This window comes from Candoia aspera, chromosome 1 (assembly GCF_035149785.1).
Source record: "Candoia aspera isolate rCanAsp1 chromosome 1, rCanAsp1.hap2, whole genome shotgun sequence".
Lineage (NCBI taxonomy): Eukaryota > Metazoa > Chordata > Lepidosauria > Squamata > Boidae > Candoia > Candoia aspera.
The window spans coordinates 324,271,663-324,294,448 of NC_086153.1; the positions used below are offsets into that span (position 1 = coordinate 324,271,663).

General features: G+C 40.8%; 2 protein-coding genes across 2 annotated transcripts in view; one reads left to right on the forward strand and one right to left on the reverse strand.

The window, feature by feature from the left end:
* Nucleotides 1-11,520, reverse strand: part of ERO1A (endoplasmic reticulum oxidoreductase 1 alpha) — a 28,195-nt gene extending 16,675 nt beyond the window's left edge. The window contains exons 1-6 of the mRNA XM_063290532.1: nucleotides 11,219-11,520; nucleotides 5,413-5,532; nucleotides 3,626-3,709; nucleotides 2,236-2,274; nucleotides 1,634-1,716; nucleotides 900-973 (exon numbers count right to left, since the gene is read on the reverse strand). Coding sequence (XP_063146602.1) covers nucleotides 900-973; nucleotides 1,634-1,716; nucleotides 2,236-2,274; nucleotides 3,626-3,709; nucleotides 5,413-5,532; nucleotides 11,219-11,335 — 517 coding nt within the window. The 5' untranslated portion in view covers nucleotides 11,336-11,520. The remainder of the gene's footprint in view (nucleotides 1-899; nucleotides 974-1,633; nucleotides 1,717-2,235; nucleotides 2,275-3,625; nucleotides 3,710-5,412; nucleotides 5,533-11,218) is intronic.
* PTGER2 (prostaglandin E receptor 2) overlaps nucleotides 1-22,786 on the forward strand; it is a 449,149-nt gene that overhangs the window by 133,884 nt on the left and 292,479 nt on the right. The window lies entirely within an intron of this gene.

A 22,786-nucleotide genomic window follows, 5' to 3' on the forward strand; every position in this document is an offset into this window, starting at 1 on the left:
GTATAGAGCTATGGCAGCTATATGCATGTCTGGGGTTTTTTTTAGCAAGGGAAAGAATCAGGGCCAACCTTGTTATCTTAGGGACAACTACGTCTAGTGTTCATATACATGGTCTACTGATCTATAAAATGGGGAGGGAAAGAAAGGGACTAGATATCTAGTATTTGAAAACCTATATAAATGAGAAAAATATGATTTCTTTTTCCTATTCTTTCTCCAGCCAAAAATGCATTTATTGCCCAATCTGGCTCCAATATTGGAAGTCAGTCAGAGGACCGAATACTTGAAGTTAAAGTATGAAGAGGGTTCACTTGTTTTTCCCCATTACCTCTTTTGGCATTAAAATTGGTGTTAAAATTCCTTAGGTGGTTTTTTATATGAACAGGGCAGACTTGTGAACAGGGGTGTCTGCAGCAGTATCAGTATCAAAATGCTGGGTATGACTGTGCAATCAAAACCTTGCCCCCTTTTTATGTGCATTGCACCCAAACCACAGATGTGAAAAAGGGACAGCCTTGGTCACCTGATCACACCTGCCATTTTGATGTCACTGAACACTCCTAACGACACCCCTGCTTGTACATACAGCTATTCCCCAAACATCTTGATAATGCCCAAGGGTCGTTTCTGTTTGCATCATGTAAACAAACAAATGGCAAGCACTGTAATTTGAACCACATTTTTCTTCTTTACTACTGTATTTTGTCTTTTTTCTTCTCCTTCCACTTCAGGTTATTTAGAGGACTTTGATTAAATTGTACACAATAGTAAAAAGGCTACCAACAAGATAACAGGCATGCCTCTGTGTATCTCAAATGCATATGCCAACTTTCTCTGAATGCTGGCAACCACTTTAGATGCCCCAATAGAAACACAGGCAATGGAGACACCAACAATACCATCAGCTTCACAGAAGTTTTCTGAAGAATCGTCATGCTGGGTCCACTGAATCATAGCCCGTGCAGTTTCCTCACTGCAAAATAAGTGAGAAAATGTCTCTCATTCATGTGCATGAAAATGGTTCTACATAGAAAAGGGAGTCTGGGTTAAATGACTGTGGGAGATGCAAAAGTGTCACACCTAGTATCAGCCAGCCCAAGAACACGGTTTAGCAACAGTTGAGAGAGCCTGCAGGAACCATGAATTTGGCACTTCATCATGGGTGGACACATAACTGAAACACCACCTGCCTTCATACATTGCACTAAAACATAATAAAGTTGGTTTGGTTTTGATTTATGTTGTATGAATCCAACAACTGTGGCTTGTAAACATCAGTTTATAACTTAGTGTGATGTGCAAGCACAGTGATTCAAGGTTTATACAATAAACCTTCATTAAACAAACTATGGCTAAGCACACTGTGCTGCCCAGGCCATCTACCACGGTTTCTCAACTGGCTGGAGTGATAGCAACAGCTGTTGCCAAACTGGAAAAAAATCCCCTTTTTTTTCTAAGCCCACTCTGGGAAGTAGCCATGCCTGCAGAAGTGCCTGAGAGCCTACTTCTCAGGTAAGGCTAAGTACCTGAATTACTTACTGCCTGTGGACAAATGCACAGAGAACAATTTCTAGGGGAAAAAGAAAATGCATGTGACCACCATGCCAAGTTTATCCAGAAAAACAAATTATACCTCAAAGATTTGTCAACAGCCCCAAGGTTTTCTGCTTTTTCACAGCCTTCAGCAAAGGTGGTGGCAGCAGCTGCTTCTGAATACTATAAAACAAGATGACAGGAGATGAGGAACTGATTCAAGTGCACTTACCACTGTGGGGTTGGCAATCCCCAGATCAATTCTAGCCTGTGATGGCCCGTGTGCCACTCAGGATCCCTCACCCTCTTCCTTGCAATCAATTGCTGTATACAGTATGTAAAAATCCTCCTTTGTCTCTATTTTAGCTAAACCATTAGCCTAACAGTTACTGTACAAACTTAGGAGCTTTTTTTAGGAATGTATATTTCTTTGAGATCTTAAATGCACAATTTTTTTTAATTATTTCCTGAGGTGAAAAAAAAACTTGACTTTTACTAAAACTCAAATCTGTTAGATATGTTGGCCAGAAGCTGGAAATGACAGGCCTAGCTAAGTTGGTTGCTGGCTACCACAATGGCTCATGTCTCAAGACGTCATTAGTTTGTTAAGAAAAACCAGTGCTTCTCTCTTCAGACACACACGCAGAACAGGGCAGTTATCCTGGATCCAGTCAGTTCTGACTGGACCTGATTGTCACTTACCTTATAAGTCTCTGATCTAATTCCACCAGGGACTGCATCCTGAAACAAGAGATCATGAGGTCAAGCCTGATGTATTTATTTAATATGCCAGTGTAAAACCACAGTATTTTCACTTTTTGGTCAACCACCCATTTTTGCTGGAGGAACAATTTGAACAGGAAATGTAAAGCAAGGATTATGTCTGATTTCAAAGGTCACATTAAGCCATGATTTGTTTTAACTGTTTTCTTGGGCAAGCCATAATAGCCAGTTTAATGCTTCATGTTAAAACTTGGCTTACAATCCAGAATGGGCAAGTTCATGCAACACTCTAAGTAAAAACAATGGCCCAATTTTGATCAGTCATGATCCTTTTTTTAATCTTTAACTTTTATTACCACTAGCACAAAATAAGATGTACTTAATCCTCCTTCAAATGAAATTATTTTCAAACCAGAAATTAACCAATAGAGCAAGCGTCACAAAAACCATCCGATATAAAAGCAGAATCTTGTCAAAAAGGGGAACTAAATTAGAAGCATCAGAGATGTAATAATAAAGCAATCAAAACTAAAAAGCTGCCAGCAATTTTTTAAAAAGAGATTAAAAACCCTAGTCCAGTAAAACTAACTCTTAACGTTCATATAAATAAGTACAAAGCACAGGAATTGGAAAAGACATTCCAGAACTAGGACACCACTACTGAGGAACCCTCAATTTCCACCCATCCGAACCAGGAGGTGGGCCAGAAAATAGGTCTCACCAAAAGATCCTAAAGGACATGTGGGCATAGTGGTCCTTCAGCTACCTGGTTTTAATCATACAAGACTTTGTTATGTAAAAACTATCAATTCACTTTTGACAATCTGGCAGGTTCCAGGCTGAAGAAAGCAGCTACAGACAGAGGACCACGCAGTACTCTGAATGTGCTGCCATGTCCACGCAGCACTTGCTGGTTGAAGGTGTGATATTTATATGTCCACTTTCAATGTATTACAGGGGCTGCAGAGGGAACAAGGGCTCTGCTGGAATCGTATCTCCCTCCTCCCCTGATGAAAATCTGCAGAAAGCTTTGCTGACCCTCACCTGGAGAGGAAGCAGGGCTAGCAGTTCTAGCAAGGCTCCACGAACAGGCAGGGAGAGCCATGTATTGCCCAAGCGTGTACAGAGAGTCGTATTATCACAGCATAAACAGAACCTCAACTGTTCTTCTTAAAGAATTGATACAACAAACAGAGAGATTTTCTTTCATATCTCCCAGAACTAAATAAAACGAAGAAGCACACTGGGATATTGTCACAGTTTGGCATTTGTGTCCTCCCTAAACCAGGTCTTCTGCAGGCTAACTAGGTTGCATTCAACTGTATCAGGATTTGAAAAATAGAAAAGAATGTTGTTTCCTTGAACTTACAGATGGACATGGATTAACGGCACAGTGTCTAATTCCACAGTGACTACTGTCGCTCCAGAAAGGACACAGCTTCTTCAGGTTAACCTGGAAAGGAGGAGAAAAGAGTGAGAGCTGTTTTTAAATTACAGACGGACCAAGGATGAAATAAAAGTCTGGTCATTCATATGTTTAATGCTTCCTTCTATATTCTCTTCTGTGGTTCTAGAATAATCAGAATGCCACATATTCTAACCAAGCCTAAGTCATGGAACCAAAAATGTGCTGAACTGTGTAACACTACCTGTTGGAAATAAATGCAACATTTTTGGCAGTCCATTAGAGCATTTACCACATAAACAACTTTTCTTTATGCATATAATTTTAATAATTTGAGCTCTAGTACTAATACTTTTGTCTCAGATTTGATTCCTAAAAAAGTAAATATTCCTACATATGTATAATGTGTAATCTTACAAAATAAGCATTTGTAAAAAAAAATAGAAAATGCTGAAGTATTTTATAGTTGGTCCTGAAGAGTATGAAAAAGTATTAGAAGTTGAATCAATCTAAATAAATGGAGAGAGAGAGAATGTGGAAGCTACTTGTAACAATGTGAAAAGAATTACGTTCAGGATATCACAGAGGTTTATGGAGTTATACTAGCAGTATGAAAAAGGATGCTTGGTAAAATTATGAATTGAAATAGCTTCTGAATGAGGAACAACGCATAGAAGAGAATGAATGCTGGAAAAACAGAAAACAGCAGAGTTATTGCATAATGCAGATGTAGGGAAATCAGGTATAAACAATGCAGTTACAGAGAGCAAGGAAGAATGAAGATTATTAGTGACTGAGAAAATGCAAGGCAATTCTAATGGAAATAAAAAATTGTTTTGGAAGTGATTAACGCAGCTAAAGAAAGAGCCCCAAGGAAAGTGAACGGATTTACAAATAAAAATGATGAAATGATTTGGGATGAAACCAAAGTGAAGGAAATGTTGGAAAGAGTAATTTAGAGATTTGCTTCAGGGTGAGAGTCATATGTTGAAGAGTGTAGCTGAAATGAATGTTATAAATGATAGTCCCCAAAGAAAAAGATGATGAAAAGAAATCAAAATGCTGTGAGAATGTTAAAAATGTGAAAGATGCAATTGTTTTAACTGGAGAAATATTAAAATATATTGGACGTTTTTGGACTTAGAGAAAACATCATATAAATAAGCCTGAATTACAGACTGCTTTGTGTGAATAAAAAGCTGAAAGTTGGTTGCTGTATGTGTTAACAGCTGTATGCAGTAGAAGTAAAACAAGCATGAAAATACATGGATAGCTTAGAGATTACGTGAACGCTGAGCAGGGAAGAAGAGACGATGTGTGATTCCCCTTGATAAGGTCAATGGGTACAGAATGAATGTGGATTAAATTCAGAAGGGATCAGTACAAATAAGTGAGGGGGGATCATCATGTAGAGCAGTGTTTTTTAACCTTGGCAGCCTTAAGAAGTGTGGACTTCAACTTCCAGAATTCCCCAGCCAGAAAGATTAAGAATATTGTGGTTGGATGGATCTGGTGAGATCCTCAAACAAGGGAGGTAAGAAGTTTAAAGAAGGCAGCGTATAAAGTGGTGCATGGAAGTAATAGGATGGTTTGTAAGCACAGAAAATTTTAACCTGTTTTTTTCTTACTTTATGTTTTTAATTTCTTTGGCTTACTCTGCTCTGCATAATATTGCTTGTCCTGAAAGAGAATGCCATGATGAATGGCATTCTCTATATGTGTATGAAAAGTAAATCAGTTCTAAAAGCTACCTTGTAATATCTGAAATAATCACTTTGTAGAAGTTCTTGCAACCGGGGGAAAATTTTGTAGTTGTTGAAGGTATCAATGGTCTCTACATCACAAGTGCAGTCATCTAAATGACCCGTGACCTAATGGAAAAAAAAATAGAGAATTAGAATTTTTTTTGAAGAGCAAAGTAATTCCTGTAGACCTAATGTAACAATTTAATCAGCATTTAGTAGAAAAAAATCTGAATGCCTGAGGTTCAAATTACCTCTATGCCTGAAAGAAAATTGTGCTCCCAGTGTGTCCATCCATACCTGCTTGAAACTAGAAGGGGAGATAAGGCATTGACTCCACGTCCTCCCATCTCATCCCACTTTTACAAGTTTTTTTGAGGGGGAGGATATTTTGCTTAATTTAGTGTTACTCAGACCAGAGGTTATGGTTTTGCCCCACAGAACTATCCGGGTTAGTTTCTGGTTGACGAATCCTAACTTTGTTTTAAATTAGCTAGCATTCTCACTGAAACAACTACGGTATACTTGATTTGTTCAATGGTTCTGCCACTGAACCAAGGAAAGCATGAGAGCACACACCATGTTCAGACAGGCCATTATATCCAAATACTGAAATTAGCTGAAATCACATACCTCACTATGTTCATGTTTCTTGAATAACCCACAATTAGCTGAATTCACATAACACGCTAGACCCACAAACACAGTTACCAACCACAATAGTCAGGTCTGTACTGTACTACATACTAAGTGAAAAAGGTGGAGTCACTTGATTGGGAAATCAAATTTACTGTTAGAGTACAGTGAGCATGACATTTTTCAAAAATGCAGGTTTTTTTAAAAACACACACACACAAGACATACACCTGTAGCAAAATCCTTCATATTCATCCAGGTTCCTGACTGACCCCAAGGCTGAAAAACTCATGCATATTTGCTCTAAATTAAAATCTCACCAAACTCAGTGAGGTTTCTTTCATGTATACATATTACATCCAGCTACAGGGCATGTAACTTTTTGCTTTCTGCACACAGATTAGAATGTCTTTTATAACTTCTGTTTTATATGCCAACTACATCATTTCCTAAAAAAAAAAGTTCCAGCTTCAGCTACTGTTAAACTGGGTTCAGATTTTGTGTTAGCCATGAACTGATGAATAAACCACAACTGGCCGAGTTCACACAAATATTATGACTTAATGCAAGTATGAACCTAACTATATTTTATAAGAACCTGCCCTGAAAGCAATGTGAAAGCTTCAAATAATCGGAATTACCAGTATAAAGTTGCATTTTCCATACTTCTAGACTCAATCTGACATGTTGTCTTTGACTTTCAAAGTCCAAAATTAAGAGTGGGCAAATAGCAATCCTATGGTTACATATAACTGCATACTACAATTTCCAGTTTCTAGAAATAGTGAACTCACCATGCCTTGGCTGCCAGAAAGAGACTGAACACACCACCAGCCTTGCTGCTCTGGTCAAAGGAACTGCCACCATAAATTAGGTTGCCAAGATTGAAGCTTCCATCATAGAGATAAATACGAAGTTCATGAGGGTAAAAATACTATTGAGTCAAATTTGATTCCTGGTGATTAGATCCATGCAGTTTTATTGGCAGTGTTACAGAAGTAATTTGCCACTGGCTTCCTCCAGGATGTTTTTATTTCTCTTATAGCCTTGGCATTCCTCGACTGTCTCCCTTCTAAATACTAATCAAGGCTGAGCCTGCTTAGCTTGCAAGATCAGTTAAGCTGCCAAGTCTTGTGGAAAGTCATTCTATACAGATGGGGATGGTACCAAAACAGCCCTATAACATCTGCAAAACTTCTTAGGTTTGGCAGTTCAGCTGCACATATTATTGGAGGAAATTGCTAATCTTGACCTATTCAGCCAAGGCCTGCAAGATACTTTCATCTGCTTCTAAACACGTTTTCCTCATGTGATAGCTTTTCAGTAATTTCAAGCTACTAAACATTGATTGATGTTTGGCCATTGCCAGGTCTCATATATCCTAGTGACCTGAAAGGAGGGGCATGACCACACCTTCCCATAAGATACACTCCAGTTCACAACCATAGCAGGTCATCTGACTCCCTCCCCCCTCAGGGGTAAAGACTAATATTTAGAATTGACACGGCACGTGGAGGAAGGACCAGAAAGCAAGTAAAGGTTGTTTCTCATTGGAGGCATGTGGCCCTTCCCAAAAGATGTATTCCAACAAAACAGTCTGAACTGACTTGTTCCAGAATTACATTCCCACCCCTGTCCAGAAGCCTCCATGATTAGATATATTTTTGGTTGAGACCTGCAGAAGTTGAAAGAGTTTTTCCAAAAAACATCTGATCCCTATTTTTCTCATGAGCAGTGAAAATTTTACTTAAGCAGGCTTTAAAAAAAAACCTAAAATGACAACCAATAAAATTGTTACCTATTTAATTTTGTTGAGAGAAACATTTATCCTATTTGTGTATATTATTAATTCTTTTCATGCCTTGGGTGTTTTTTAAACAGAAATGGCAAGGCTTAAATGAATTTAATCATCATCATCTATGCTTTAAGGGAGGAAGAAAAGTGATCCATTCAGTAATCTATCATTCAAAACAAAAGCATTCAGGTTATTCTGTGATTCAGTTATTGTTCTGGCTGTGCAACTGTTTACTTCAGATGCCAAACATGAGGCAAGCCTTTGAGAAACTGAGCTAAGAAAAGACTAATTTCCGGGGAAAGGAGATTCATAGCACTAGCCTAAGAGGAAGTTGAAAGAGAGAGAGAGAGAGAGAGAAACAAATTCATATGTGCTTCCGGTTTGACTTCTTTGTAGTAAAATTCAAATTCTTATTCACATTCAAAAGTTTTATACTGCAATGCTAACAAAATCTGTTGACAAAGTCCTACAGCTAGCAACAGTTTCTCACTTCCCTGTATGTTCCAGAGAGTGTTGGTTTTGCTGGCTAGCTTTGCATACGCATACAATTATTTGTATCAACAGATGTTTATCAAGATATGCTTTCTACTAAAAAAAAAAATCACATCATCCAATGGAACCAACCAACAAGGACTTCATGAAGAGCAGACAAAAATACACCTTAAATACAATATATAATGATTTTCTAGAATTCAGTCTCAGAAGTTGTGATGAGAGCCTTTAGCTTAAAAGATGCTCAGAGCCAGACAAAATTAGTTTTCTATCAAGAAACTCTTTCCTTGATAAGGAATAGGGCAATGTACCTATAGATGCAAACACTGGATATAAAGCTCAGATAGTAAGTTGAGTTTGACTGAACTAATTTTCATTCTTAGTCATTCGGTATGTCCACTAATTTAAGAATGAATATGCTTTATCACTTGTTCTGAAATATGTACCTCTTAAAATTCATTTATATTATACTCTGCCTGAACCAATCAATACACCAACATGGGCAAAAGAAAGGGATTGTAAAACCAAAAAATGAGAGCATGGCTTTGGAATCTTTCCTTTTCAGCAGTTCCTTTTCCTGCCTTAAGAGCAGCTAAGTATTTCCTCATTCAGACTTCAACGGTCTGGTTAGGTCACCACAGAAAGATTTGCTTCCACAAAAGTTGAACAGAAAATCCCTTAACTACCATTAAGGCACAGTAATCCATTTTTATTTGCTCAGCACATAGCCCAATAGCAGCTGGGTTCTCCAAACACAACCAAAAAGCAGTTTTTTACACTTTGCCATGTTATGTGAAACTACAGTAGCCAATTCTTCAATCCATGATAAAAATAAACCATAGGTTAGCACAACACAGACATATGAATGAAGCCACTGGGTCTCACAAGGTATTGTATAACTGGATTGACTCATCGAGTTAAGCCAAAACAAAGCCAAGGATATGATAGTGCTAAACTACATGTGAACCTCAGTATCAGAATGGTGACACAGTTGTTCAGCCACAGGTCTCTTTACAGTTTAGTCATTAAAGTATGAGCAGATGTATTAATTCATTTCACACATTTTAAAAAAGCTTTGCAAGTAACAAGCAAGCAACCCATTATTGTATAAAGAGTTGACTTGGATTAAACAAATTTAAAAGGAAGGGAAGATTATCTGTGATTGGGGCAAATATTAATACTGGCACTCAGAGTTAAAGTTATAAAGTTGATTCAGAAATGAGAAACTGGAAAGGACCCAAGCATGTTAACAACATTCAATAGAACTGATTGTTTGCACCATCAAATTGCTAATCATTTCCATACTTTATATTTTTTTCTTAAATTTACAAATAAAATATTTATAGACAGCATTTTCTAATCAATACCAAAAGCTCTTTGGAAGAGCTCTTATCTTTATCAACTTTTGGTCTAGGATGGGACAAGTTAGTTTCAGGTGAAAGATTATTCCACACAACCAGAGCTATAACAGAAAAACAACTGCTAGTTGTTTTACTCTTCAGTGCTGTGCATGTCTACCCAGAAGTTGTATTAAGTTCAATTGGGTCTACTCCCATGTGAGTTTGTAAAGTTCCAGATATGTTGGGATTGAAATTCTCACATCTGGTTCAAATGACTCACTAAATTACAGCTTGCTTGATTTTGTCTATGAACTAGATCATAGTTGCCTGGGTTAACACATGTTGTATCATAAACTATGGTTTATAATTTACAATGGCTATATGTTAAGCCATGGGTCACCAACATTTTAGGCTAGTGAATTTCAAAAGCATGTTACAGTTCCACATGAAATGGCCACCACAGTGAACGTGACCAATCACAAAATCCCCATTATGTCAGAATGCAAACAAAATACGGTTACAACTCTTTGTGTAGCCTAGGGGTATACTTAGAAATACTAGTACAGTGTTTGAAATTGGTGTTTCAACACGGTAGCCTTCTATTCAATTTGTTATTATGAATTTTTAGAAAGATTTTTAAAAAGCAAATTAGATCGAACCCCAGACAGCCACAGACCCCAAGGAACATGCCAAGCACCTGGGTCCCTGTGGTTACACCCAAACCAAACTGCAAAATTTCCAACAGTGTACAATCCCAACACATCTGGAAGGTACCAGCCTAGGAAAAGATGCTGTACAAGAGCCTGCTCCTCTAACCAGCTTCCTTTCAACAAACTGATTTACGCAAGAGAATCAAGCTGAATCCATAAAACGTGTTAAGAGTGTAGCCTCGACCAACACCAAGCAACAATAAATAACCAACCATAATATAGCCTAGTGTTGGTACAACAGAGGCAGTGCATCAGGCCAGCATAGCTGTATGATCCCTTTTAACATCAATGCCTCTTTGTCCCAATCTTCCGAGCCCTACTTTGGGCCATAATTTTTCCTCACAGAATGAGATAGCCCATGGCAACGAGTTATCCAGAAAGACAGCCATTTGTCAGGAAGCTCAAATTTGGATCCAGGCTCCGTCGCGCTTACGGCCCTTCCGCTTCTATGCACCGGGGCTTAATTACAGGGAAAAGCCTGCGCCTTGGGGCTACCAAGCGAGGTTCGAGCTCCGAGAAGCCGGCCCACAGTCCTGCCGCTTACTGCCACCGCAGCGCTACAGCACTTCTTACGAATCTTCCCCGAAATCTCCGGAAGAAATGCGAGAGGGAAAGCCTTCTCTTTCCCGAGAGGAGGCCCTCAAAGAACGACGCGCGCCCTCCTTCAAACATCCGCCCGAGCCCCACGCCAGGTCGCCGCCTCGCTCCGAGCCCATGCAGAGACGCTTCCCCGGCAAAGGCGGGGGGAGCGCGGGGAGGCTGGCTCTCCCCGCGCAGCACATCCAGCGGGGTCTACGGGGTGGGCGAAAGGAGGCGCCGCATCACCTGCCGGCTCGCCTCACCTGACAAAAGCAGCGCTGCTCCGCCGTCGGGGGTTGCGCGGAAGCGCCTCCCGCGAGCAGGGCGAGAAGGAAGACCAGCAGCGCCCGACGCAGAGGGCGAGGAGGCACCGCCGACATGTCGCTGCTCTCGCTGCCACAGGCAAGCCTCGGCTGAAGGTCTTCTGCGGGGCAGACACGCCTCCTGCCTGCCTCTCGCCGCCGCGCCTTCCTTTTGGAGGAGCGTAATCTTTCAAGTCGAGGGGACGTGCGGCTCAGCCCGCACACAAGAAGAGGCGTCGCGGCTTTTCGCACCCTGCGCTGGCCGGGCCGTGCCCCACTGGGGAAAGCCGAAGCGAGAGCCTTGCCCGTGGCTCGCCCCGCCTTGCTTTGACCCTCCCTTCCCCGGGTCCGCCGACCTAGGAGCACCATCCTGCCCACGTCTCCTCAGAAGTGGGCCGAACTGAGCTCACAACGCCGGTCGCTCTCAGGGCATCGGGCGGGACGTGCAGATCGGCCTGAAAGAAAAGCCTTTGACGCGCGGCGGCATCATCCTTCTACCGCGCCTTCGCTTTTCCTCGCGGAGGCTGCGGGCGAAATTGCGAAGGTCTTGTCCCCGGAGCTGATGCACACCTCAGCTCTGTTTCGTTCCTGAGTAAGGGTGCTGCCTGCGTGGATGCATTTCCTTTTGTAAAATTAAAACTCCCGAATTTTTCTAACTTGGCAACCTCTACCCTCCCAAATCCTGATCAGGTTAAGAAATAACATCAAGTAAGATTTTCACCAGAAATAAACATTAAAATATGATCAACCGATAAGAGGGCAGAAGAAACATATCAGAGGAAGCAGCAATGGAAAAAAAGAACAGATTACAAATAGATTGTAAAAACCACAGCATGCTCCACTGGGTGACTTTGGGCCAGTTTCTCTCAGCCCAACCCACCTCACAGGGTGGTGGTTGTGGGGAAAATAGGGGGAGGGAGGAGTATTAGGTATGTTCGCTGCCTTGAGTTATTTATAACAAATAATAAAAGCAGGATATAAATAAATAAAAATGTGTTCTTCACTTGAACGAAAACTGCTTATGTAACAAAAGTTGCAAGTGTCCCTTTACACTCTTTTTAAATGTCTCCCCCGCCACCACCAAATTCTTATGTTAAGCTATGGGCCTGCACAGAAATTACATCAAGGTGAGTGCCAGGTGGGTCGCTTTGCAGAGGGCATTCCATCAGGGCTGCAACTGGGGGGGGGGGAGGCAAGCAGGGCATGTGCCTGGGCGCCACACTGGGGGGGTGCCAAAATGAGTGCTGGGGGGATGCCAAAATGAGTGTTGAGGGGGCACCAAAATGGGTGTGGAATCCATGTTTGTCCTGGGTGATCCAGACCCTAGTTGCAGGCCTGCATTCCATAGGAGGATTACCCACAGAAAGTCCTGAGATTTTAAGGCTGTTGGATCACAATGCCTTCACATTGTTTCTTGTAACACTCCTATGGGGGAAATCAGAGAAACAGAGACTGCTCCAGGGTTGGCATGCCAAGTTTGACCTTTGATCTGTGCAATGTCAGAAAGCAGCTGCAGATGTACCACTATAGTTAGGACTTTAATCATGTTGCCAATGCAGGGTTTTTGTTTTTTAAAGAAGTTGAGCTATCAGATAAATCCAGGGTCAGTTTTCTGGGATATGTTTAGGGGTAGATTATTCCTATTTAAGGTATATGCAGTTTGGCTGTGATCCAAGCTGTGATGGCTAGGATATGAGTAGCAACCCCATATTTGTCATGATATCTAGGACTACATGCTGTGTAAACACCATCAGTGCATGACAGCTGTAATGTAGTATAGGTGGGGCATCATGCTGATGCACCTCGATGTATCTGATCAACAGGAGAACAGTTTAATATATAGTTTGATTCCCTAGAGCAAATAGTGGCATTAATACATGGAAAAATGTACTTAACCAAGATATATCATCAGGTGGATGCACATTTCATTGTTAGCCACACCCCAAAGTTTTGCAATTTATGAATCAGCATTGTTCTAGGTGGTAACATAAGAAACTACTCCATAACACTCATTTCCATAAATGTCTTGGGTGCAAAAATGGAGGAAATACTTCTCTCCAACACCATGCAAATCATGGAGAAATTTAAATCATACTTCTGGCTGTATCAAATTCAAAATTTCTTCACTGACATATAGAAAATAACTGGAACTTTATGTATGTCTGTATCAGTATTGGGAACAAAAATGGATTATCACAAAATGTTGGGAAACTGGCTAGCCTTGAGGAAAAATATAAAGTCATAGTGAGCTATAATCTAAACATTAAATGCATCAAGAGGGTGGTACTCTCTGTGGCACTTCAAAAAGACAGTATCTCAGAGGGAAGGAGAAATGGCACTCCGGTTTGGCTCTAGTTTGGTCTGATTTTGAGTTGCTTCTTGCCTGTGTATCTGTTGAATTTGGAAAAAAGATACCAACAAATTTGAGCAAGGGAACATTATTGAGGGCTTGAGAATCAAGATATATAGAAAAAAATCAAGGGAAGATTATAGGTTTTATTGAGTCAACTAGGATAGGAACAAAGCAGCTATGTCTGAATTATAGACATTCTTCGTATTTACCCATTGATTTAGGGACCAGTTTGGTGTAGGGGTTTAGGCATCAGGCTAGAAACCAGAAGACTCTGAGTTCTAGTCCCGCCTCAGGCACAAGGCCAGCTGGGTGACCTTCGGCCAGTCACTCTGTCTCAGCCCTAGGAAGCAGGCAATGGCAAACCACTTCCAAAATCTTGCCAAGAATGCTGCAGGGACTTGTCCAAGCAGTTGCCAGGAGTCAGACTCAAAGGCACAAAAATAATACTAATTAAATTATGCCTCCTTTTAGGACAGAGATGGCCAGCCTACAGCTTGAGGCAGAATCTGACAGTAGTAGTTCCATCCCAACCCACTTCCAATATGCTTCCTCCCTGCCCCATTTTAATAGCAAAAACAAGTGGATAGAAATGCAAAAAGGAATATAAAACAAAATATCAAGTAATTCATACATGACAATGTAGAGACAGGCAACGTGGGGGGGGGAAGCTGGAAGCTTAGCAAAATGCCAAACGATAACCTCACTCAGCATTGATAGCATTACTTTATCTACTCCCCCTTTAAAACCCTCTTGTGATGGCTATCATGTGCATCTGATGACAAATTCACTTAGCAATGTGTTGGGTACATGTGTTTCCTTTTATTCATCTTGAATCTCCACACATTTAGTTTTAACGGGTGACCATGAAATCCTTGAAGGGGGTGGTGGGCGTGACCTTCACCAGTTTGCCTTCTGGTAAATGGGCATTATGTAACTAGGCCTTCATTTGGAGACACTGCCACATTAAGGGTCAGATGAGGTCTTTATTACACCTCTAGTGCTACTTACTGTTCCTTTTTATCCAGACCAAGGTCAAATAAAAACAAATGCAAGTTTTATCACTTTTCTTCTTCACATTCTAAACTGAAAGCTACATGCAAACTTTCACACATACCTACCCAGTTCAAAGTCTTCTTGTCAGGCCAGGGCTGAGTTTCAAAAAAATCATGATGGGACACCTGCTGTGCCATTCTCTGTGGTTCCCATACATTTTTATAACATTCAGCTAGGCTTAATCAAGCTTAAAGTTTGGCCAGTTCCACCTTGTCCCTTTTCTCACACCTCCTAATACTTCTCCCCATTGCCTCTACCACTTCACATGGAAACTATTTATTGTTTTGGGAAGCATATTTCATTGTAGAACCATATCTTGTGTTTTCTTTGAACTTTTTGTTCTAATGGTTGTCAATGGGCCATGTAACCTGACATCTTCCTGAGCAAATCCTCTTTAAGGTTTGCTTTAAGTGAGTCTCATGTACTCCACTTTCATACAATGTCCATCCATATTTTCACACAAATATATGGCATAAAGTATGCATTATCACAATACCATAACACGGTACAATGATTGGCATTACATACGAGTGACAATAGTAACAGTGCATTAATGCACTGATGGATGGTTCATTGATTAGCATGGCTATATATGATTATATATAGTTAATATACGGTATAAATTGATATATAGCTAACCTATTCTGCCATATTCTTCAGTCGTAAGTGTGAGCTGGTTGCCAAGCACCTGAATTTTGTTAACGTGACCGCAAGGGTGCCACAACAGCTAGAACTTCAAGGACCGGTCGTAAGCCCCTTCCTTCAGCACCGTCATAACTTCAAACAGTTGCTGAACAAATGGTTGTACCTTGAGGACTACCTGTGTTATAAAAACAATATCATTGAATGATCTTTATGTCGTTTCAACAAATTACCATTAGTAATTTCATCGATTTTTGTCTTAATAGGAATACTTGGGAGATTTTCAAATATATCTAAGTATATGTGGCAATCTTTAAGTCAATTTAGATGTCCCTGTTATGATTGGTAATGGGTTTGTGTGTCATTACCCAAAGAAAAACCACTTTTACCCAATTTTGGGCAATTTACCCAGGTTTGGGAAGCACTGCGTTAAGAGGACATACTCATTCCATGACATCCAAAATATGAATACTCTGAGTTATAAATGTTTACTGTAACACACATACACACACACACACACACAACATACCAGTTCTTTACTACTTCAGATCAGATCAAAGTGCCCTTGGTTCAAAAGGGTGTTGATCTGGGGATAGGTGTTCCATCAGTTCTGGGCCAGGGTGTTCTGTGCTCTTGCTTCAGAACTCATTTTGTAAAATATTTGACTTGTTCATAGATGCTTAAATGATGGGTGCAATGGGGAGTGTTTTGCACATCTTTGGTTGTGCTTTGATTGATGGACCTGGCTGTGTTCCAGAGATATAATACCTTAATTACATAAAATTGTACTACTGTCACACCCTAGATGGGTTTGCACAATACACTCATGATTAATGTAATCCTACTTCACTCCATCTAATTTTCTGGATTTGCATGACAAATTGAACTATAAACTAGCATACAGTCACTTGTTGAGATGGGTGGCTATAGAAATCAAACAAATAAATGCAATCGGTTTGCATAGCATGGGCTTAGCTAGTCTATGATTCAGTGTGATGTGGGAGCATGAGTGTTTTGAAGCAGCCTTTGAAAATCTCAGATCCAGTTGGTTTCCTCTTCATTTAAACGCCATTTGAAAGATATTCTTATTCCATCAAGCCAACTACTTTAATGAGTTATCCTTTTGACTTGTTTGATTTTTGTTATTTTATTTGTCTAGTCTTCCATGCTATTATTTTTTTCAATATTGGTTTAATAATATTTATGATGTCAGTTGCCCTACACATTCTAGGGAGAAAGCAGAAAGACTGGCAGTAAATATTTTAATAACAGTACTATTGGGTCATACCCAAAAGATTGCAGAGATGTTACACAGACCAATATCATCTGCTCTGTGTAACATCCCCATCCAAGCTTCTAAGCTGAATGATTAGGGACACACCCCTATGAAGCTTCTTGTGACTCTTTTGCATCATGTATGTTTGGAATGCAATGGTGGTTTCCGAAATACTTCTTGAAATTTGACAAAGATACAGATGAAGTAGCCACTGAACGAGTCCCCTCTGGCCTCTGTCCAAACCAATATACTTTTATATTGCATTAAAATTTCCTGTAAAGAAAAATCAGTGGCATTTAAGAAAACAAAACAGCAGAGTTCCCACCTGTTTTATCCTATACTTACCCTACAGATTCTGCTGCTATTTGGTGGAAGTGAGGCACGGCCTTAGTGTTAATTTTAAACTTGATTTCTGGAATAAACACAGAGTACATCCTTTGAACTAATGCCCAGGGGTTGCATTGACTTTGCCACTTACTTTAAATGGAAGAGGAAAGTCTATTGTTACAATTTATTATTAGCATTAACATTTGGGGCATTTCCACACAGCATCCTTTCTACTCCCCACTTTTCCCAGACCTTTAAAACTGAAAGTGGATTTGCTAATTGTCTTAAGTCTTACTGAGCTCAGATCACACTAAGAATACCATAAGCCAATCAGTACTTCCCCTCCACCTCAAAAAGAGATGCCTGTAGAAAAACAAGGTAAGATGAAAAGATCTTCCTCAAACTGAGCTCAGCTCCTAATGACTTAATGGATACATCCATGTAGTTTTCCTGGAAGTGTTATGGAAGTAATTTGCCATTGCCATTCCATGGATTGTTTTTGTTTGCTTGCTTTTAATACTAGAATGGGATTTCTTGGTGGCTCCCATCCAAATAGGTGGTCCCATTCTACTTAGCTGTTTCACGATCAGATAGAAAAGCCCCAAGCAACCTAGTGTTTTGCTCGCCTAGAGGAGCAGCTCAAGTAGCTGAAGCTCAGGAACCACAAGAAAGAGTAAGAGAAAAAAAGAGTAAGAATTCCCTTCAATGGTGAAATGGGCTGCCCACAAGTTCCGCAAAATTTCACCTACTAAATGGGGGATTTAGGTTACAGAAAGTTTGAGCTGGGAGCAGATTGGGTTAGCTGCAGAATACTGTTAATATTGAGATCACAGAGGACTGAGTTGCTTCTGAGCTGGTGCAGAGTCCTTGGATGGATGTGTCTGGGGTCTGTTTGACCCTATCCATAAAGGGGGCACTTGTTGCCACTCCGGATAACCTCACTGTTGTGGGATAAGGAATTGGAAGTTTCGATATATGAAGGTCAACAAAGACCACTTTGGCATCTGCATGTTATTCTGGCCCTCTCAAGTCCTGCTATGCTGCCTCATCGAGGTGGTGGTGAGGAAGTTCCTGGGAGGGATGAGTGAAGAACGCCAGGAGTGCATGCTAAGGGTATACAATCCCAGCAGGGCTGCCCAAGGCATGAAGATCATCCCAGCTGCCCAGATAAAACAAGCAGTCACCTATATTGGGCAGCAGCAATATAGGAAGATGCTGGAGGGAGATGATTACTTTAGTGACAATGGCAAAGACATTATTTCATACTGTGCAGGAGAAGGCAAAGGTGAACCACTCCGGTATTTTACCAAGAAAACCACATGAATAGACAGTGATTGACAATTCATAGAACCAATCGATCCCAAGTTCTCATTTGAGGCATAAATGACCAGGCTCATATGATCATATTTTGGAGAGAGTATTTCTAGCTAGCTCTCTTGAAGAGTTTACTATGTTGGAACTGGAAGGAAAGAGAAGAAAAGAATGAGCAGCAGCAAGGTGGATGGACTCAGTTACAGTGGCGATGGGTACAACGTTGCAAGACCTGAAGACCAGAATGGGGACAGATTGCTAAGAGTTAATACAAACTTCATGTACAGGTAGTTGTAATGATTGCCTATCCTAAAACACCATCAGACTCATGAACAGGTTCATAAAGATATCTGATTTATTAAAGAATAGTATGCAGGATCACAAAGAAAGCTGAGAATGGAAAAAGCGCGCCAAATGCAAACTAAAAACCCCTCGGTACAAACGAGATCCCTCCCCCCATACAATCTTCCCAGGCTCACAATCCCAGGTGCTCCTAACGGCTTCTGATGGTCCGCGGGAAAAGTCCTTGAACAGAGCACGTAACCCAAACACATTCCATTGAAATGAACCTAAATACAGAGCTTGGCACAAGGTCTCACAGCAGCTCCCTCCCAACAGAAACGCGCGTCAGCACCATGGCATGTGAAACGTTACGATGTACAGTGCACATTGAAACAGTGAACATGACAGTAGTCCTTGCTTAACAACCACTTGTTTAGTGATGGTTTGGACTTACAACAGTGCTGGAAAAACCAACTTACGACTGGTCCTCACATTTACAACTGTCACAGCATCCCCATGGTCACATGATCATGATTTGGGCACTTGGCAACTGGTTCACATTTATAACTGTCACAGCATCCCATGGTCATGTGATTGCCACTTTCGACTTTCTGGCAAGCAAAATCAATGGGGAACCATGTGATTCGCTTAACGACCACGTGGGTTGCTTAATGCCTGCTGCAAAAAGGTCATACAATTGAGTCAGATTCACTTAATGACCACTTCTTTTAGCAACCAAAATTCTGGTCCCAATTGTGGTCATTAAGTGAGGACTACCTGTATGTAATTTATTGATCAGTTATTCTAAAAAGTTACAATTCAACAATTAATTTGTTACACATGAATTGTTTTGCATCTTGAATATCTATGCATATTTTATTTTTTAAAAACAGATGGTTTCAGCTTTATGTTGGATATGGCACTCAAAATGCAAGTGTGGGCATGTGCCATAATGGTTCCTTTTGGGGCAGGATTCAGTTTACATACTGATTTTGTTCTGGAAGAGAAGTTATTTTTGTCTTGTTGCAGTTGTCTAGATTACTTTGTATTATATGCCAACAATTTGGAAAGTAATAGAATAATAAACATGAATAATATTCGGATTTTTGGTAAAAGAGATTGATAACAAAAGAGACAATAAAAAAGCTAAGAAGGAAACCAAAAGACCAGAATACATCCTCTCCAGCAGTCAACACCCAGATAAGTAGGGATTAATGCCAGACAAACCATCAAGCAGAAAACAATACCCTAATCAAGGAACTACCAAGGAGAAAACCACACCCCCAACACCAGGAGGGCAAGCTACTTATATAAACAGGGAGCCAACCGCACACTCACTAGCATTGATGATGTTGCCTAGTCAGGTAATGAAACGTCTGCAAGCAAACAATCAAGCTCAGGGAGCACCAAGGACTCCATTGATAACAAAGGCATTCATTCTCCATCAATACTACCATGGTGTATACCTCTGATTTTGCAAAAACATTTTACTGCCAGGAATAAGGATTGGAGGGTAATTTACACATTTGGCCTGCATCCATAATCTATCTTCAGCAAAGGATCATTACCTTGTCGTGGTGCTGGAGCTTGAGCACCTCAATGATGCCATGAGCTAAACCGTGAAGGGCCACACAAGATGGGAAGGTCATGACAGAGAGCTCAGACTAAATGCGATCCCTGGGGAAGGTAATGGCAACCCACCCCAGTATTCTTGCCGTGAAAACTAAATGGATCAGTACAACCAGAGATATGTTGGTATCGGAAGATGAGACCCCCAGATCAGAAGATGGTCAAAATCCTACTGGGGAGGAACAGAGGATGAGCTCAACTAGCCCCAGACGTGATGACGCAGCTAGCTCAAAGCCGAAAGGACGGCTAGTGGCCGACGGTGCTGGTGGTGAACGGCGAATCCGATGTTCTAAGGATCAACACACCATTGGAACCTGGAATGTAAGATCTATGAGCCAGGGCAAATTGGATGTGGTTATTGGTGAAATGTCAAGATTAAAGATAGACATTTTGGGCGTCAGTGAACTGAAATGGACTGGAATGGGCCACTTCACATCAAATGACCACCAGATCTACTACTGTGGACAAGAGGACCACAGAAGAAATGGAGTAGCCTTCACAATTAATAGTAAAGTGGCTAAAGCAGTGCTTGGATACAATCCAAAAAACGATAGAATGATCTCAATTCGAATTCAGGGCAAGTCATCTAACATCACAGTGATCCAAATATACACCCCAACCACAGATGCTGAAGAAGCTGAAGTAGAGCAGTTCTATGAGGATCTGCAGCACCTACTGGACAACATGCCTAAAAGAGGTGTTATTTTCATCACGGGAAACTGGAATGCTAAGGTGGGCAGTCAAATGACACCTGGAATTACAGGTAAGTATGGCCTGGGAGAACAAAACGAAGCAGGACATAGGCTGATAGAATTTTGCCAAGACAACTCAATGTGCATAACAAACACTCTCTTCCAACAACCTAAGAGACGGCTTTATACATGGACTTCCCCAGATGGACAACACCGAAATCAGATTGACTACATCCTTTGCAGCCAAAGATGATGGACATCTATACAGTTGGTAAAAATGATCACGAACTTATTGCACAAGTTAGGATCAGACTAAAGAGATTAGGGAAGACCCACAGATCAGCTAGATATGAGCTCACTAATATTCCTAAGGAATATGCAGTGAAGGTGAAGAATAGATTTAAGGGACTGGACTTAGTAGGTAAGGTCCCGGAAGAACTATGGACAGAAATTCGCAACATTGTTCAGGAGGCAGCAACAAAATACATCCCAAAGAAAGAGAAAACCAAGAAGGCAAAATGGCTGTCTGCTGAGACACTAGAAGTAGCCCAAGAAAGAAGGAAAGCAAAAGGCAACAGTGATAGGGGGAGATATGCCCAATTAAATGCAAAATTCCAGAGGTTAGCCAGAAGAGATAAGGAATTATTTTTAAACAAGCAATGTGTGGAAGTGGAAGAAGACAATAGAATAGGAAGGACAAGAGACCTCTTCCAGAAAATTAGAAACATCGGAGGTAAATTCCAGGCAAAAATGGGTATGATCAAAAACAAAGATGGCAAGGACCTAACAGAAGAAGAAGAGATCAAGAAAAGGTGGCAAGAATATACAGAAGACCTGTATAAGAAGGATAACAATATCGGGGATAGCTTTGACGGTGTGGTCAGTGAGCTACACCCAGACATCCTGAAGAGTGAGGTTGAATGGGCCTTAGGAAGCATTGCTAATAACAAGGCAGCAGGAGATGACGGCATCCCAGCTGAACTGTTCAAAATCTTGCAAGATGATGCTGTCAAGGTAATGCATGCTATATGCCAGCAAATTTGGAAAACAGAAGAATGGCCATCAGACTGGAAAAAATCAACTTATATCCCCATACCAAAAAAGGGAAACACTAAAGAATGTTCAAACTATCGAACAGTGGCACTCATTTCACATGCCAGTAAGGTAATGCTCAAGATCCTGCAAGGTAGACTTCAGCAATTCATGGAGCGAGAATTGCCAGATGTACAAGCTGGGTTTAGAAAAGACAGAGGAACTAGGGACCAAATTGCCAATATCCGCTGGATAATGGAAAAAGCCAGGGAGTTTCAGAAAAACATCTATTTCTGTTTTATTGACTATTCTATAGCCTTTGACTGTGTGGACCATAACAAATTGTGGCAAGCTCTTAGTGGTATGGGGATCCCAAGTCATCTTGTATGCCTCCTGAAGACTCTGTATAACAACCAAGTAGCAACGGTAAGAACAGACCACGGAACAACGGACTGGTTTAAGATTGGGAAAGGAGTACGGCAGGGCTGTATACTCTCACCCTACCTATTCAACTTGTACGCAGAACACATCATGTGACATGCTGGGCTTGAGGAATCCAAGGCTGGAGTTAAAATCGCTGGAAGAAACATTAACAATCTCAGATATGCAGATGATACCACTTTGATGGCTGAAAGCGAAGAGGAACTGAGGAGCCTTATGATGAAGGTGAAAGAAGAAAGTGCAAAAGCTGGTTTGCAGCTAAACCTCAAAAAAAGCAAGATTATGGCAACCACCTTGATTGATAACTGGCAAATAGAGGGAGAAAATGTAGAAGCAGTGAAAGACTTTGTATTTCTAGGTGCAAAGATTACTGCAGATGCTGACTGCAATCAGGAAATCAGAAGACGCTTAATCCTTGGGAGAAGAGCAATGACAAATCTCGATAAAATAGTTAAGAGCAGAGACATCACACTGACAACAAAGGTCGCATA